General features: G+C 51.8%; 1 protein-coding gene across 1 annotated transcript; it reads right to left on the reverse strand.

Moving 5' to 3' along the window:
* Nucleotides 1-15,575: 15,575 nt before the first annotated feature.
* CH63R_07232 (uncharacterized protein) lies at nt 15,576-15,782 on the reverse strand (the record flags this gene model as incomplete). The annotated part of the gene is made up of 1 exon (XM_018302207.1): nt 15,576-15,782. The coding sequence occupies one exon, from the start codon at nt 15,780-15,782 to the stop codon at nt 15,576-15,578; it is 207 nt and encodes a 68-aa protein (XP_018156985.1).
* Nucleotides 15,783-16,110: the final 328 nt, after the last annotated feature.

The following is a 16,110-nucleotide window of genomic DNA, read 5'->3' on the forward strand; positions in this document are numbered from 1 at the left end:
TGGTTGTAACCCGTGAAAGATAAAACCCAAATCCATACGTAGGAGACTAACTCTAACTATACTCATCATCTCGACGTCAAGCATGAGACGAAACAGTCCCAACCACTGATGACAGATTCGTTCATCCGAACTCCCACGTGGAGGTTTTAACTCCATCTGATCGGTTATCACAAACCACCTCACCAGGACTCCACAGCGACGCATGTGTGGCTCAACGTTGCCAACCAGCCACGAACACTCGTCTAGAAGTCTCATGCCGTTAAGCACCTGGCAAGGAAAGAACCCCTCCATCCTCCGGAGGAACGTGACTCTGACCAGAAGGTCACTGTGCCTCTGATGCGAGGGCCAAACTAGGTCCAGCAAGCACAGAGATAAGGCGTTTCTCGCAAGGCAGACCAGCCCCTCAGCAATACCTTGCCGGCCTTAGCCTTATCTCAACCAGCAGGCCCGGTCTGGAGTTTGGGGCCACCGAAACTTCTCTGCATAAGGCCTATATACCTTTGGGGCTGCCTAATATATGCACATCAACGGTGGACCGAAACTTTTGCCTTGCCGTCGCCTGCCACGACGGGCGTATGTCTGCACCTCGACCAGCCAACAGAAGCATCAGGGTGACGGTACTTCGGTAACGAGTTCACCTTGATCCCATGGCATCATCCCAAACTTGAATTCGGTCGCCTTGAACAATGCAGTAGTAGCCCGCTAGACCATTGTTCGACATTGCTTCGACGTCGCTCTCCGGTTAGCAGGGCGGTCTTGGAACTCAAAAAGCAGGCTGGAAATGCGTTGGCGTTGCAGGCAGAGCTCCACCATGACGGGCGCCCGTCTGGCACTGGGACTTGGCGCCTGATCCCAGGGTGTCCCAGTGTTACCCAGTTTGTGGGCATATGGCCTTCACAGTTTGCGTTGGCGGTGTCGGCGACGCTAGGCGCTCGACAGAAGCCTGGGTCCTCGCCAGATGGTGATTCCTGCAGGTCAGGGGCATTCCGAGTCAGGGACTTTGATCCAGGGCCGTATTAGCTCGAACTGGCGGGGTTTGATGGGGCTTAGTTCAAACTTGCGGTGAGGAATCTACCCTGTGGGCTTCCCAGACCAACTCTGTTGACGGCTGTCCGTCCGTAACAAGAACTACTCGAGGAAGCCCAGACCCTAAGACAACGCCAAAGGAGACCAAAAGACCAAGAGACCAAAGTCGGTTGATATGGAGGAAGTTTGGTCGAGAGGAACGATGAAGCCGCCGGGTGTGCATGCATTCGATGCTGGTCATTTGACCTAAGCCAGACTTGCACACCGCCATTTGACCCGATGCTAGCTTTTATGGAGAGAAAGCAGCCTGCTTTCTGAGCTCCTACCGACACCCTATCGAATGAAATGTTACATGAGATAGCAGGGAACAGCGTTCCCTTGTTCGTTCTGACCACTGCGTCAAAACATTGATTCTATGAAACGGGAGAGACCACCTCAATGATGCATTGTTCACTCTATGGATTGATTTATGCGGCTGCCTTTCCTCTGTACCTCCCCAGACGAAGACCAAACCGGATTCAAACTCATCAGAAAGTTCCATTCATGGCGTACTGGTTCCAATCACCCGGTTTTGGTTACATATCGTGGGCCACAGCCGCTGCTTTACAAGCATGTCATCGGTTATCATGAAGGTCATGCAACGTGAGGCACAGTGTAACCGGGCGATTGGGACCGTAGCCAAAGTAATCATGCCTCGTGCATCTGGTTTCAAGTTAGATGGTCCAAAGCACCATCGATCTGAAGGATTCCAAGTCCTGGCGTGGAACCATATGTGGACGACTGAGGAGCCCCTAGCCTCGGGTGCATTATGTTACATTCCTGCATTGCCGTGTCACCTTTCGTCCAACGTAGGTTACGCAGCCTTCGCATGTATATCGTTCGAGACCCGTGTTTCTGTGGTACCAATTCATCTAGATAGCCGCCTGAGACGACTCTAGAAGACGCAACGGTGCTCAAGAAAGTGCGGGGGATGTAGATGCCTTCTTCCACTTCCGCTAGGAGTAGAGCCTCTACACGTTGGATGGAGTTTGTCAAGACAATGTCCACTTGCCGAATGCACAACGAGCAAAACGCGGTTGCCTCGAGACATGTCTCCTCAGCCTGGAATTGCCTGGCTCCTCACCGAGATAATACGGCAACTTGAATCGCCGATCGCCGGGCGTCTCGGCGGGCATACACCGGGCAACAGAGTATAGATGCCTTTGCTGTCTTGTGGCTTTCATTCCTCCGCGCCTGTCGCGGCTCGTGGCTCCGTCGATACGTTGTAGCAGCACGAGGCGACATGTCGCCTTCACCGGGGACCGTCGCTCCAAGCAACTGCCGGAGTGGCAACCTCGGGGATGGTCCTTGTGAACTTGCATATCCGCAAGGATACTCCCGCGCGGTCCCATTTATGATACTACCTTCGAAGACAGTAGGCTGAGCAGCTCTCTGGTTCAGGAACCGCTAGTAAGCCCTCCCTTACCCTCATGGGGTTGGCGATGCTTTGGACTGCCTTAGTGGCTGTGCATGGTTCTAACTTGCATAGAATAGTTGCTCACTAGGTAACTATAGGGCATCAGTGCCGAAGAGGGGTCATCTCCTTCCATCCATCTTGAATGGAGCTCCCACAGCCGTTAGCTTGGGTCGATTTCGCTTTTTTCCAGCGTACTTTTGAAGGAACAGCGTCAATATTACGACGGCCAGCGACCAAAACACATGAGGAATGATACGTCCTCAGCGTACTGGCTGCTCAGCGAAATCTGATCAGTGGGAAAAATCATTAATGAAAGAGACGTAAGGATTATCACGAGATCGAATTTGTGACCTGTCTCATTGTTGGGCATCCTTACAGAAGTCGAAGCAGCCCGAAGGTAGTTTCTCAGCCCCATTTACAACAAACAGCCGATTATTACGTTAAAGATGACAAGAATCATCTTAGTGGTAGACTGGAAGTTGAATCGGTCAAATTGGAGAATGCCACGATGAATCATGGCCTTTCATGTAAGGCTGATGTCGTGTGTCTTGGAGCATCTCCTCCACCCAAAAGCAGGCAACCGGCGAGGCGAGGATGAAGTGAAGCAAGAATCAACAAAGTAACAAGCCGAAGCGGCGGAACGGTCCGTCTATTTGCTACAGCCACTGCGGTGACGTTGTCGGGCTGTTCTGCATGTAGAAGAACGTTTATCGTCTAGAATTGTACTCAAGAGTCGTGGCGTTCAGTCGAAGGCCCACCGGCGCCCCGTTCCACTGACAGCGTTGTTCATACCCGAAAGGAAAAAGAGGGCTGAAGCGTATGCACTACGTCTATTCGTAGGTCCTGGCCAAATGGGCTTTAACTGTAAGACTCAACTTCTAGAACATGGTGTAAGAGGAAACTATCGATAGGGTTGTGAAACTGACGGTCAAAAACTTGTACGACCTCAACATACACCGAGGGAACCCTTTTGGCCGCAAGACCATCCTGATAGGACAAGTGAAGCTGGATCCGTTCTATTGAAGAACGCCACGTAGGTGCAGGACTGCCGAGGAGGGACCCAAAACAACCCAGACCAGACCGAGACATGCCGTGCTCGTAGATCTCTACCTGGCAACCCGAGCCGCTCGGGCGGCTGATAATATGGCAAAACTTTCTCCACGCCCCGGCCGGGAAAGTTGCTTATGATGGCAGTGAGATGCCGAAGTCAACCGGCAGTCAAGGGCCGCGGCGTGGGTGGCATGTGCATGATACGGGGCGCATCTGCGTTATCCCGCGACAAGAGCGTCGGATATAGGACGTGTCGTCACACTGGGTTCCAGGCAACCGGATATGAAGTCCAGATCATTTGAGATAAGGCGAGAAGAGGCTTTCACTGGACCACGGCGTTCCGTCATTACGTGACCTGCAGCCCGTAAGCCCCGGTCACGAGGAAGTACCTTACGGATCTGCAAGGCACCATAAACCGGATCTTGGGCTTGAGCATAGCGACACATTCTGTGAGCAGACCAGCTTGTCGCTCAATGGCTTTTGGTAGCCAAGTTCTCCCGGTCCCGAGGGCAATGCATCGAGCTGTCAATGGGAGATTCTGCGAATGAAACGGCAACGGGAAGCACAACGCCGGGAAGGAGACCATTCATGGTAACAAATGCCATACAGGTGCTACAAGCGTCCCTGTGCAACCGTCCGAATACGAGAAATCCGGATGGATTCCGCCGTTCCGGTAGGCGCACCAGATTGCCCGGGAGCCAGACGGGAATGAAACAATGTTTGCCGGCCTCATAGCCATGACCACTTGCTTCGATTGGGCCCGGAGCTGCGTTTGTCCTTCCGCGGGAGGGGGGGGCATACCGATATCAACATCCAATAAGTGTGGCTCTGCAAGCTGACTGCAGACTACATAGCTAATAATAACCTAAAAACAAGCAAGATGGCAGGGTACAGCGTCGTCTTTCTCCAGAAATGCAATCTGATTGCCCAATACATTATCTCGTCTCGTAAGACTTGAAATTGTTGTCTTTGTCAAGGAAACCTGATGAGATGTCGATGACAATGTTCTCGAAACAAGGCGCACCCATTAGCTCGCTTGAAATACTGACGCAAACAGTTAACTATCACAACCACGGAGGCGCCTGCACTGCAGAAGAGATACTGGTAGATTAGCAATAACCAAATAAAGCTCGTCATCTCATTCAGTGTTAGTTGGAGAGTTGATCAGTGATGGCTTGTTGGATGCATGCAAGCACCGACCGGAACATTTCCGACTCCGTGCTAACACAAAGCAGCTCCCTTTCATGATTTGGGCAACTTCAACCGCACGATCGACATGACCGCCGACGACGGCTTGTCGTTACACAGCGCAGGGGTCCATCGCTTGATAAGCATCCTCATCCCTTTTCTTGATACTGGATACTGCACGCTCGTCGTCCGCGACCATGGATGCGGTGGTAAGTGAAACATGGAGACTGACAAAAAGGGATGGCATTGTGGTCCTGCCTAAAGGATTTTGACGCAACGCCAATATGACTTGTACGAGGCAGATGGCTGCCTTTCTAGATCAGCACATTTGAAAGATTGGCGATCGACACTGTCGTTGATAGCCTTCGATGTGCACCATCATTGGCATTGCGTTGGTTGGAATAAAGCTGCAGTACGAGAAGTTGGTAGCCGTGTCCAGGCAAACTCAGACACCGCAAGGCAGACAATTTTTGAACGCCATTTTTCAATCTGAGAACCAATTGCAGGGGCACTTTGGAAGATTGTCAGGCCATTGTTTGAAGGGAGTACAGGGTGGAACAATCTCATTAGGCATCCTCTGCGATCTCCTCACCACTGTGGAAGCCCTGATACGCAAGACGAGGCCAGATCCTCGGCTGCAAAAGTGCGGTGACTGCGCGGTCATTCCAATGTCACAAGAACAGTGGAATAAAGGGCGTCATAATTCAGATGCCTTAAACATGTTCTTCCAGGTCTCCCTTGTACCGAGCCCCTTTTCGAGACTGATGGAGAGGGCGTCAGGGACTCGCTCCGGGGCTTCAGGTGGGCAATGAACTGATTCTCGAGAAAAAGAAATGACTGGTGGCCATTGGACAACAATCTACATCTCTGCCGTCAAGGGGTCTTGGATGCTGCTGATTCGCTGGCTTGACAATGCCGAAAGTAACCGAATCATGTCACAGAGGAGAAGCAACCGTAGCCAAGCATTTCTAGCAGGCTGTGTAATTTGGTTTTTTTGCATGCAAAGCCTGAAGAGGTGTTTGGGCTGCGAGTGTCAGACCGGGATAACCAGTGACTCAACCAGAGATGGAACCATGCTTGTAGTGTTATCGAACGCTAAATCCCAACAAGTAATTGGTCTCTCAAAGGACGATCAGGATTTTCAATAAAGGTTAAGGCGTGTTGGACTATTGGTTTTTGGGCAGGCCATAGAAACTACTGCTCAACGCTCATCAGCCAATACCGACGTGACTGGCTTTGCTTGAACTTTGGCTTCGAGCCGCCTCATCAACGGAGATGGGGTTGATTGGATGGACACAAACGACATGAAGGCCTCCATCAGGGCGGGTAGTTTTTAGCCAGCCACGTCTCCATGGCCGCATAATATTGACCCGTGAGGCTTCCCCTATCACTATGGCTGGAAGATAATCAGCTGCGCCTAAAACATAACGATACTCAGCCTGACGGGATGATGCCCTTTGTTAGGGCCAGGTAAATCCATACCGTTGGAAGGCATCACCGAACATCTCAGGCAAAGTCTGCGTCTCGAGTCGAGTGGCCGTGGACAACACGCCTTGAAGTTGCCTCGTTTCGTCACGACCATTGAAGACGACGAGTCAATTGCCTTCAGAGCGAAAGATGCTGCCTGGCGCCTGGTTAGCACGAGTATGTTCACCGCAAGACACACCGACTTCTTGAGCTTACCGGGAAGTCATCTGCGCTTTTAAGAATGTCAGATTTGCTAGTAGAAGTTGCCTGACATGATCACGAGCAACTTGCTACCGATGTCGCGTGGATCAGCCTGAAGGCGTGCGACTGGTACGGTAGTGGTATTCCAAGAGCCAAAGAATAGCCTAGTTCTCGGTCTGAGTTCCATGTCATAGTACCCACACACACAACCACCACCGTCAGCGAGCGGAAGGACGTGGCTTGCTTCCTGAGGTATAAGAATAGGCTCGGTGACTTCTCATCACGGAGGCTTGGCTGGTCTGAGTCACCTAAACGATCAGTTGCCTATAGCATTGCCCAATGAGAACATCTCTCACAGGTAGTAAACAAAAAGAGACACCCACAAGGGGCTTACATATGGAATTAGGTACTGAGAGGCTCATGTGCATGTGATGATGAATGACATGACACCTTTGTGTGTTTCTACTTTCTAGATTTGAATCATCATCTTGTATTGCCAAGTGGCTTATGACGCCCAGAAGCAACCAGCGAGACTCCGGAAGGCCTGGCTCAAGCCGCATAGGTCCTATCAAAAGTGCCTCACGAACTGACCGCCTCCTGGAGATTTTGTTAGGCAAGCTGATTCAGTTAGGCAGTCACTTCACCAAAGGATGCTAAGCCTCAAACGCGCAGTAGTGGATATCAGAATTTTACATGTGAATGTTTGAGAGGTTGGCACGAAATGGATCCAAAGCCGGTATTGCCACAACACTATCGATGCCAACATCAGTTGCCTTGAATTCCAGGTCAGTGAGGACTTTCACTTCCTGACCGTATGAAGGCTGCAATCATCAGCCGCGTATCATGGTGCGGCTTGGCAAAAGAAAGAAAGCTGGCTCACGACTTCCATTGGTTTCTGGCCTGGCTGAGTGTGAAACGGTCAGGCAGCTGGATACTGTAGTCCGCGTCAATATTGCCACCTAGGCTTGAGAAGCTATCGTTTACCTCCAATCATCGACATCGCCCCTTGATGTCGTTTTCTCGAAAGGTCAACGCTCGTCGGTATCCCTGAGTCGCTGTCTTGGTCGACAAATGGGGCTTCGTTAGTAAGAATCTTGCTCTGCATGCTCCACAGTCAGGACGTCGTATGAAGAGCCAACCGGGTGCTCGCCAAGTTGTTGCCACAGAGCAGAAATGTCGCCAGTATGATAATATCTTCGTCTCTTGGACAATCCACAACGTGCTCGGAGTCACCGTGTGGCGATACTGCGCCACCGTCCGACAAACCAATTAGATACGAGGTCGAGAAGTGACTAGAACTTCCGAAGACCGAAACGCAGAAAAAGGGGCAGACAGATTCGTAATCAGATCTATCAAGGCCTCACTCCATATGACATTTTGCTGGAGTGGTCTACAGTATTAGGGTGAACTGTGATGCTTCAGCCGCATTGAGCCCGAGTACCAGGCACCCGGTAACTCGCCGGGGTGGTGAGAGTAAGCGCCGAATGCATGGCAATTGTAGTCACAGGGCGTGGGCTGACAAGCTGACTTCTGACACACTGCCGGACGAGCAATTGAACATCGGTCCGAATCTCGGTAGTCTGGAGAACTCTACGAGTCACCGAAAACGGCGGCACAACATCCGTGAGTCAAGAAGAACAGCATGGAAGCTCGGAGATACAGAAGTAAGCCCGAAAAGTTATGCTACGTCGTGAATGCCTGCCTAAAGTGCAGAAGCTGCTTGGATCCAACTTGCGGAGACTGGCCAATGCTCAGCACAGTGAATGTCAATCTGGCGACAGCTCTGTATCTACTTGTGCTTCCGGTAAAGAAAAGAAGAAAATCGAGTCTATAATTTGAGTATGGGAGAACAGCAAACAACGACAGAGAAAGACTCTGGACTGAGAAACTCCCAAGAATGAGTAACATTCCATGATGAGTGAAACTGAGATTAGAACTATTGCAAGGGAAATTATAGTCCATGCGTCGTGCGTCTTGCTTCAAACAGAGCTTCTTCAAAGTCGCAAACAAGGAGTAGATTAATGTGATGCATAGAAGATCGAAAGACAGACAAATAAGAGGAGGAAGTAAGCAAACGGGCTCGCTAGCACAGGCGGTTCAATATTTTACGATTCCCACGTCACTTGGTCAACAAATTCTAGCATCCACCTTGGACCACGTTAGAGAAAGAGTTCTGTAATGAATTTGTCGATAGTCTTTGGCTTTGTTGAAATTAGGGACTGTGTAACCATCTCCGCTGGCTACTCGAAAGAAGCCCTATCTATGTCTGGTTACAATACGCAGTAGATGCTTTCTAGCACGAAACCTGTTCTGTGGTTCGGATTGGACGATCGCCAATATCGTAGGTTGTGTTTTCAGCATATTAACATACAATTCTGGAATTGTAACTCTATTCAACACAAAAAGGCAAGAAATCGGTCCGAAGTCATTTGGTCGCTGATTCGAAGTCTCAACCGAAGTTGACCTCAAGCCTCAGTTGGATTTGCAGTGTCAGCCGTTTAATCTAATGAAGCCTAAGCCATTTGAACATCGAATCCATCAGTATCTCAAAGGTTCCCTGGATCTTGTTGGGTCGACACGTTTCTCCGTATGATGTGACTACAGTGAACTTCCCAGCCGCACCCCCAGATCGGATTGCGGCACAGAAGAATCTTTTACAAGTGGTTCAAACATCCCGAAGGAAGTCATCTTCGCCCTCGACCATAGCTTCTCATGACACGATTCTCCTATCAGCCAAGGTCCACTCACGCACTGGCTTACTCTCAGTATCAGGCTTCAAGTAGATCTTGAAGAAGCCTATACCAAACACCAACCCCTATTCGGTATTGAAACATTGCAATTATGCACTTCATGTCGATATCTTTTCCATTTCCGGCACTACCCCTCGTAAGACAAACAGCTGACGTACTCTTCCCCGCTTCGGATCCGTTGCAAACACCACTGTGCCTCCGGTGGGAACCCTGCTCGACGATGCGGAGCATTCGCTGCCTAGTGACTTCCTGCAGAATCTGAAGTGGGACCGAACAGGCAGTAGAAGACGGTTCCCCGCATCCGCGTAGGGGTTTTCTGGAGTTGACATGGGAGATGGTTGGCGTCCATGTTACTCGGAACGAGTTTGCTGTGTTGCGTGGCCATGATAACACCTTGCCAGCCAAGCATGTGAAAGTAGGGATGGCTCGAGCATGCAGCTCCAGCTTAGAAGATATCATGGCACAAAACTGGGCGTCTCCTTTTTAGCCGGTGAACGAAGAAGCGCACAAAGAGACCCGGTTTTCAACACCAAACATATCAACTACATGAATCTACTCTAGCTTGAGAGAGCCATCACGCATTTTTTTCAGAGAAGGATTCGATGCGGGCCCGCCCTAGCGCGCCGCCCACTGAGCGGTGAGGATGCACACGTATGACAGCCCAAGGACCAAAGGCAGCCGGCTCCTCAGGCGGTTATTGTCCTAGACTCGGAGCTGAAAGAGACTAAACCAAGTCTCGAGCGCAGACTTGTGCTCGCACTGGGCGGTGGTCAATGGTGCTCAGCACCACACCGCTCCAGCCGCCGGGCACATGATCCACCCACACTTTAGCGTGAAGCGGACATCGCCGCTCAATGACCCATATCAGCCCTGTCAGCCGACGAAGAAGAATCCGCTGGGACAAGTTTGGCAGATGAACGCAAGGATCCCCGAAGTGCGCCAAAGGGAAGGCATCCGCTAACTTGGTGTCTCTGCCTTGTTCTGAATGTATGGTGTGCCGCACGAACAAAGTTGCACCAGCCTGGGAAAATCCCACGCACTCCTAGTCCGTTGAAATCCGGAAGTTTTCTCCGAGGCATCTTGCTGGACCAAAATCTCAGGTCCCCGGTCCATCTGGGAGCCTCAGTGAGTGCTTCGGTGGGAGCTTCGGTTCGTATGAAGAGCTGAACCGTTTCGAGTTCGTGCGACTGTGGCACTCGGCACAACGTTCCAGATGCCGATCGAGCAGGCGTCTTTGGCGGCGGGACTCCGCCCATACAAAGAAAGCACCTCGGGTTCATGTTGTGAAATCACGCCCGCTGTAGAACGTCGTGCATGACCGTGTGACCCGTGGGATGCTGCGCAGGAGGCCATGATTGTCCGAGTCCGCTGATGAGCACCGTGATACAAGCTCATATATCTGGCATCAGCCTAGAGTAAGCAATGTTCAACGTTATTGGCGATGCTTAAGTTTTGAGGCAACTAGAAATGAAGTTCACATCTTGGTGTCGATGGTACTATGTAAATAGTCTCACCCTGGATTCCAACCATCCAAGACTCCATGAAGGCATGGAAGGATTCTTCAGGTGTTGATCATGAGGGTGAGAGGGCTTTCTAGCTGGCTAGTCCGCATATACCCTTTCCTCTGCACCGGAGAAAAGTGGCACCTTCTGAGCACACCTTTATGAACCACACATCTACAAATTCCATTACATCTTGGTGAGTATCGAATCATGTACGAGGTAGGCTGTTACCTTGTAGGTCTATGCCGCGTTTTCGCAACGCCGGTGCCATTATGAGTCCATTCCAAATGCCGCATAACGGATCGTTGGTATTTCAAAGGGTATGTTGGAATTGCCCAAGTACGCTCAGCAGATATTGAAGGGCCTACAAGGATCGACCCGTTCACGGGCTTGGGACAGGTTGCCCAATGATACTGAGGTAGATATGACATGTCAGCCCAATGGTCTCCATCAAGGCGGCCGCGCATGCTGAAACTCCAAGAAGGGTTCGACTATGCAGTAGCCCCCAGATTAGTCAACCTATCCCAGAATAGCACGCCAGAAAGCCCCATGTTCTAGGAACCGAATGGCCGGGGAAGCATCCCGCGATTCCAGGGCGAAAACGACGTCTGCAAGACGCTGGCAGACGGCTGTGGATGATTCGACTCGATCGTCTCAAGCTGCGGATTGAATGGGTCTTGGCGCCCAAGAAAAGAATCGATAAAATGGATTAGATCGATATATTAGCTCCAGTGGGTGGGCAGGTGTGTACGTGTCATACTCTGCCCACATAAGCCAGCTGTGCAGCCCTACTATGCAGCCCCAGTCACGCTTCATGACCCGTGACCAGATGACTGATATCGTTGTAGAAGCGTGTCCAAACAGCAGTATGCCACGAAGCCGAAGGAGAGCCTCATCAACGGTTGAAGGGGGGGCTCAACGAGCTCGTCACATCCAAGGGAATAGAGGCAACCAAACCAGGCGGGAACGGGCTGACAGCGCGGGAATGGAATGAAGCCTGACTGGAGAATGAACGACAGAGGCTGAAACAAGGCAGGCGGCCCGGCTACGGGCCTTGAAGACTCCAAACAAAGAAAACTTGCTGTCCGACTTCGTGTCAAGTTGTTTGTGTTGGGTGCTTTCAGTGGCGCCTTGGGAAAGTTGGCAGATTGGAATTTCGAAGTGCCAACGCAGATGGATATCGCAGCTGGACGACAAGAAGACACCGAAAGTGACCTTTTGAAACCTTGATTCGTTGTGGGTTCTCGCCCTTTGTCATATGGAAAAGATTGATCTGCCCGAAGATCATTGAGGAGTCCATACAACTGGGCACTGGATGTGCGGTGGTACAATTCAGCCGGTGAAGTCGTGTGCGACGAAGGCAGATCAGGACACCAGGACCCGAGCCGATTTGAACCTTGTGCCGAGACCTGCGCTGCGTGAATCCCTGGCCGGGGCTTGATTCCTGTTTGATGGATTCCCCGAGACTGACATCAGTGTGGCGCGATCTTGTTGTAGCTGCATTGCTTGTGCATGCAAACGCCCGCCATCGTTGCACGATACAGTTGGGAGCTTTGAGACCGGTCTGCTCACTGCCCGCTTCAACAGTGAGGTCGAAACCAAGCATGAGGCATCTTCTGTAACTCCCCGTTGATGCCTGATATGCATCGAAGCGCCATTTCACATATGGAGACCAATTCGTGGGCCCCCAAGCCATTGAAGCGTTTGTGTCAAAGTATAGATCGGAGACAAGCTTGACCGCAAGCAAACACCTTGATGAGAAAAGAGACGCGAGTTGGCGCGCCATAAGGCTGGCGGTAGCAACAAAGCTACGGCGCCCGCAACCTAGGCACCTTAGACGGCCACATCCAGGGGTATTCAAAGACCCCAATCTGCTTTGGCCCCCAACTGTGGTATGCCAATCGAGGCAAACGAGGCTCAGCGTGGGAATGGAGGCAAACAGCAATCGACTCCTGGAGGATGAATGGGAAGTTGCCTACTTCTCTCAATGGGTAGCAATGGGGTAAGGGTTGTTATTGAGGAATGCCTGCGTCTCGCCCTTCGATGGAAGGATTTGACAGAAACGGGCGAACCTGCCCTGCAAGCAAGGCTGCCCAATCATGAAGGAAAATGCAACCGAACCAGGAGCAAGGCGACGAGAGGTTGTATTATGGTAATTTCAATAGAACCAACTCGGTGGCTAGTTTGGGAAGGCTGAATCACCAAAGTTGTTCCAGCATGTTGTTGCCAATGGTATGCCTTGCGCAAAGTGACCCAGGCGACCAGGCGCTTCGATGGATCATCAAGCAAGCCGAGACACCTCCACCCAAGGGTCTCTTCCAAAGCAGGAGAAGAATGCAAGGAGAACGGCGGGGGCGTCGTCGGTATTGCCTCTTCAAGGGGGGAATAATGCTGCTGCCTGGCCCCCCCGCACACGTTTTGAACAAACAATACCCTGCCGCCGGCGGCCGAAAGCGGCCGACAGCCGCTTCAGTGACCGAGCCTGTCTTTGCTTTTTGGGTCATCGCCATTACCATTATGGCCCAAGCGAATACGAAGTGTTTTCTTTCTGCCTCGTACATGTCGCGAAAAGGCGCGACGACCCGGATGCCTTCCCGGGAATTTGATGTAGCAAAGTTGCCGGAAGGCCGCAGGAGGGCGGCGAAGAAGGACGGATTTCTTTGAGGAATTTGGCGGTCCATCACTGCCGCTCGGCGTCTGGGATCCCGCAAGGTCGATTGTCGACAAGGCTAGGCAGTCTTTAAAGGGTCGACCGAATGCAGCAAGATGCTTGTGAGCTATACAGGGGGGTGGTGAGCTTTCCGGTTATGATACCCCTTGCTGGCGCTCAGTACTTTGCAGACGAGGGATGGAAAGCCCATCCCGCATGTCTCGGCTCTCTCTGACGCCCCCCTCCTCCCCCCTCGAACGGGTGACAATGGGCAGTTTCGTTGCCCTGGAGACCCACAAGGTCAACGGAGAGGTGAGGATGAATGAGAGAAGGCTGCTTATTTATATCGAGTTTATGGACCAGGTGGCGGCGGGGTGACGAAGATACGTCTGCGGATGTTTTGTTCCTGTCGTGTGAATTATTGGTCAATGGCAAAATACTTCGCGAAGGCGACCGACGGTCGTCGTGGTTCGCGTGGTCCATGCGGTCGGTTAAGTTGGTTGCCTCACCGGCTATTTGTGGGGCCTATGTTCTGGAAGTGGCTTCATTTTTCGATCATTCATGATGCGCTACATAACCGTGAGCTGATCGTGTGCTGAAAGCTAGAGCCGCGAACTACACGGGCCCATCATCGAACGACTGGTGTTTGCAAGTGTATGGAACGTGAACGCTCTTAACTCCATGCTTTGGTCGGTGCTAGGTGGGGGAAAAGAAGACGAATACCTTCGAGTTTCGGTTCTGTCTGATTTAATTGCCCAAAGCACTCTTGGCTAATCACTCACAGTTCGAGACCCGAGCGGCCGCAAGGGTGATACGTAGCCTGTTCACTTTGATGGATCGCTGGGTCCTGGATTCGGAGACTCGCAGTTGAGAGCCTTGATATCTTAAGTGGAACGTTGGGCGCCCCACGGATTACGAGTTCCAGTTCGGCACCAAAAGGTTGAGCAGAGGTGCAGTGCTAAGCAGTTACCACGGACATGCAAACCATGGCAATACTCGCAAGTTAAACACGTCGAGATCGCAGCCTAATATTGTTGCTGAACAATATCGTAGAAACATCCACGCCTCGTGATGGCAGTGAGCAGCAACCTGTACTGGACTTCCTTGCCACTCTAGAAACGTATCCATCATCTGCCTCGAGGGCATAAATTGCAAGCGGTTTCCCTGGAGATCACATGTGAAATTTCTCAAAAACCCATAGTTAGGTGCGACAAAAAAAAACTTGATTTCGTCGCACGACCAAGACCTGGAAACCTGCGTCTTCCACTGAAGACAACGGCCACTAGCACAGGGTGACCACCCCCATGCTCTTGACACTTGCCTCAGGCCCTTTCCTACAGCCACGGTCCACCCACTTCGAGAATAGGCAGCACAGCCTTCGCTACCAGGTGGGTGTGCCTGTGATCGTTTGTGAATTTCTGCCGCGTGTGGTACAAGTTTCTCACGATGAACAGGCGCCTGCCAGAGGTTCAGGGTATGCTTGCCAGTCACTTCGCTTGAACGACCGCACTCGTGACCACGGGGGCTTCCCAAACCCTCGGTGGATCAACGACGGCCTCATATGACACCCACAAACCACTGCTGCCTGCTGATTTCGACATCTATCCTCCCTTGGAAAGGCGTCGCGTTTTGCCGCTGAGCATCGTCGCCTTGGCCAATCTGCAGACCCAGACACTGGTCTGACGGTCCAACACTTCCCCATGTCCTTGGTGCCTACTTCACGCCATGCGCCCCCCGCCCAGCTGAAGCTTGGACTCTGGAGGCAACATCCCGAAGCTATACGAGGTGACGGTGAGATATGAGTGACTCCTTGCAAGTGGGAGCTCTCCCCTCTTATTTGCGGAGGAACGACAGTCTCAGCGCGAGACAATTCTGGCGGGCCGAATAGAACGAGGCGTTCGAGAGGCCCGGGAACCGAAGATAGGCGTTGGGTGGGTTGAGTCCGAGGGCAGGAACTGGAGACACCAAAGGCTAGACTCGGATGAATTCTTCGTCTGTCGTAATGAATCGATTGCTAATAGCTGGCTACCTTGGACGTTAGTGGTCGTGGAAAGCTTTCAGCTGTGTTGCCAGTCGTCGTGTAGTTCTGGCTAGGCAGTTCTTCCTCAGCTGAGCCCCATTCGTATGCATACACGACGTCGCCTCAAGCTGAATAATCTGCGGGAGAGAATTTCGGGGATCTTGGTAATGTCTGTGGTTGGAAGCCTCCGATATGTCAGCTCCCCAATGGTTCGTTGCTCATGATGCATACACTTCGGCAAGTCCGGGATATGTGGGTTTCGCCCCTAGATTGCTGTGGCTGTGTCGCTGGCTAGGCCAGGGCTGGATGTGGCGAGATCGAGGTCGGCATGCTGCCTGTTGCAAAGATTTTGGACATGGCAAAGCTGCAGTCCGTCGTCGCCTGGTGCAAACAGCGAGAGGTCGCCGCTGCGCTGGGGCTTCGATCGGGACACAATGGTGGTGGTGACGTTAGGAGGTGGTGGCGGGTCCATCGCTGGTGCGGCGCGCTAATTAGAGCCTGTTGTCAGAGCTCGGTGCGATGCTGGTGTAAGAAGTGAGAAGGAAGTCAGACGGAGTGAACGCGCGCGTCTTTTCCAAGGATGCAAATCAAATTATCCTTTGCAAGAGGAAGGATAGAAAGGATGGGAGGGAAACTGCTTAGAATTCCCTAGGATGGCAGGCTGACACGTATGGAAGCGTTCCTCCAGGTTGTCGAAATTGACAGGAGAGGGAGAGTCAGTCAGTCAGTCGGTCATCATTCCCTCAGAGATGGAATGTTGCCAATTTTAACCATAGAAATAAGGGATGGCGCTGTCGTCT

This window comes from Colletotrichum higginsianum, chromosome 5 (assembly GCF_001672515.1).
Source record: "Colletotrichum higginsianum IMI 349063 chromosome 5, whole genome shotgun sequence".
NCBI classification, from domain to species: Eukaryota; Fungi; Ascomycota; class Sordariomycetes; order Glomerellales; family Glomerellaceae; genus Colletotrichum; species Colletotrichum higginsianum.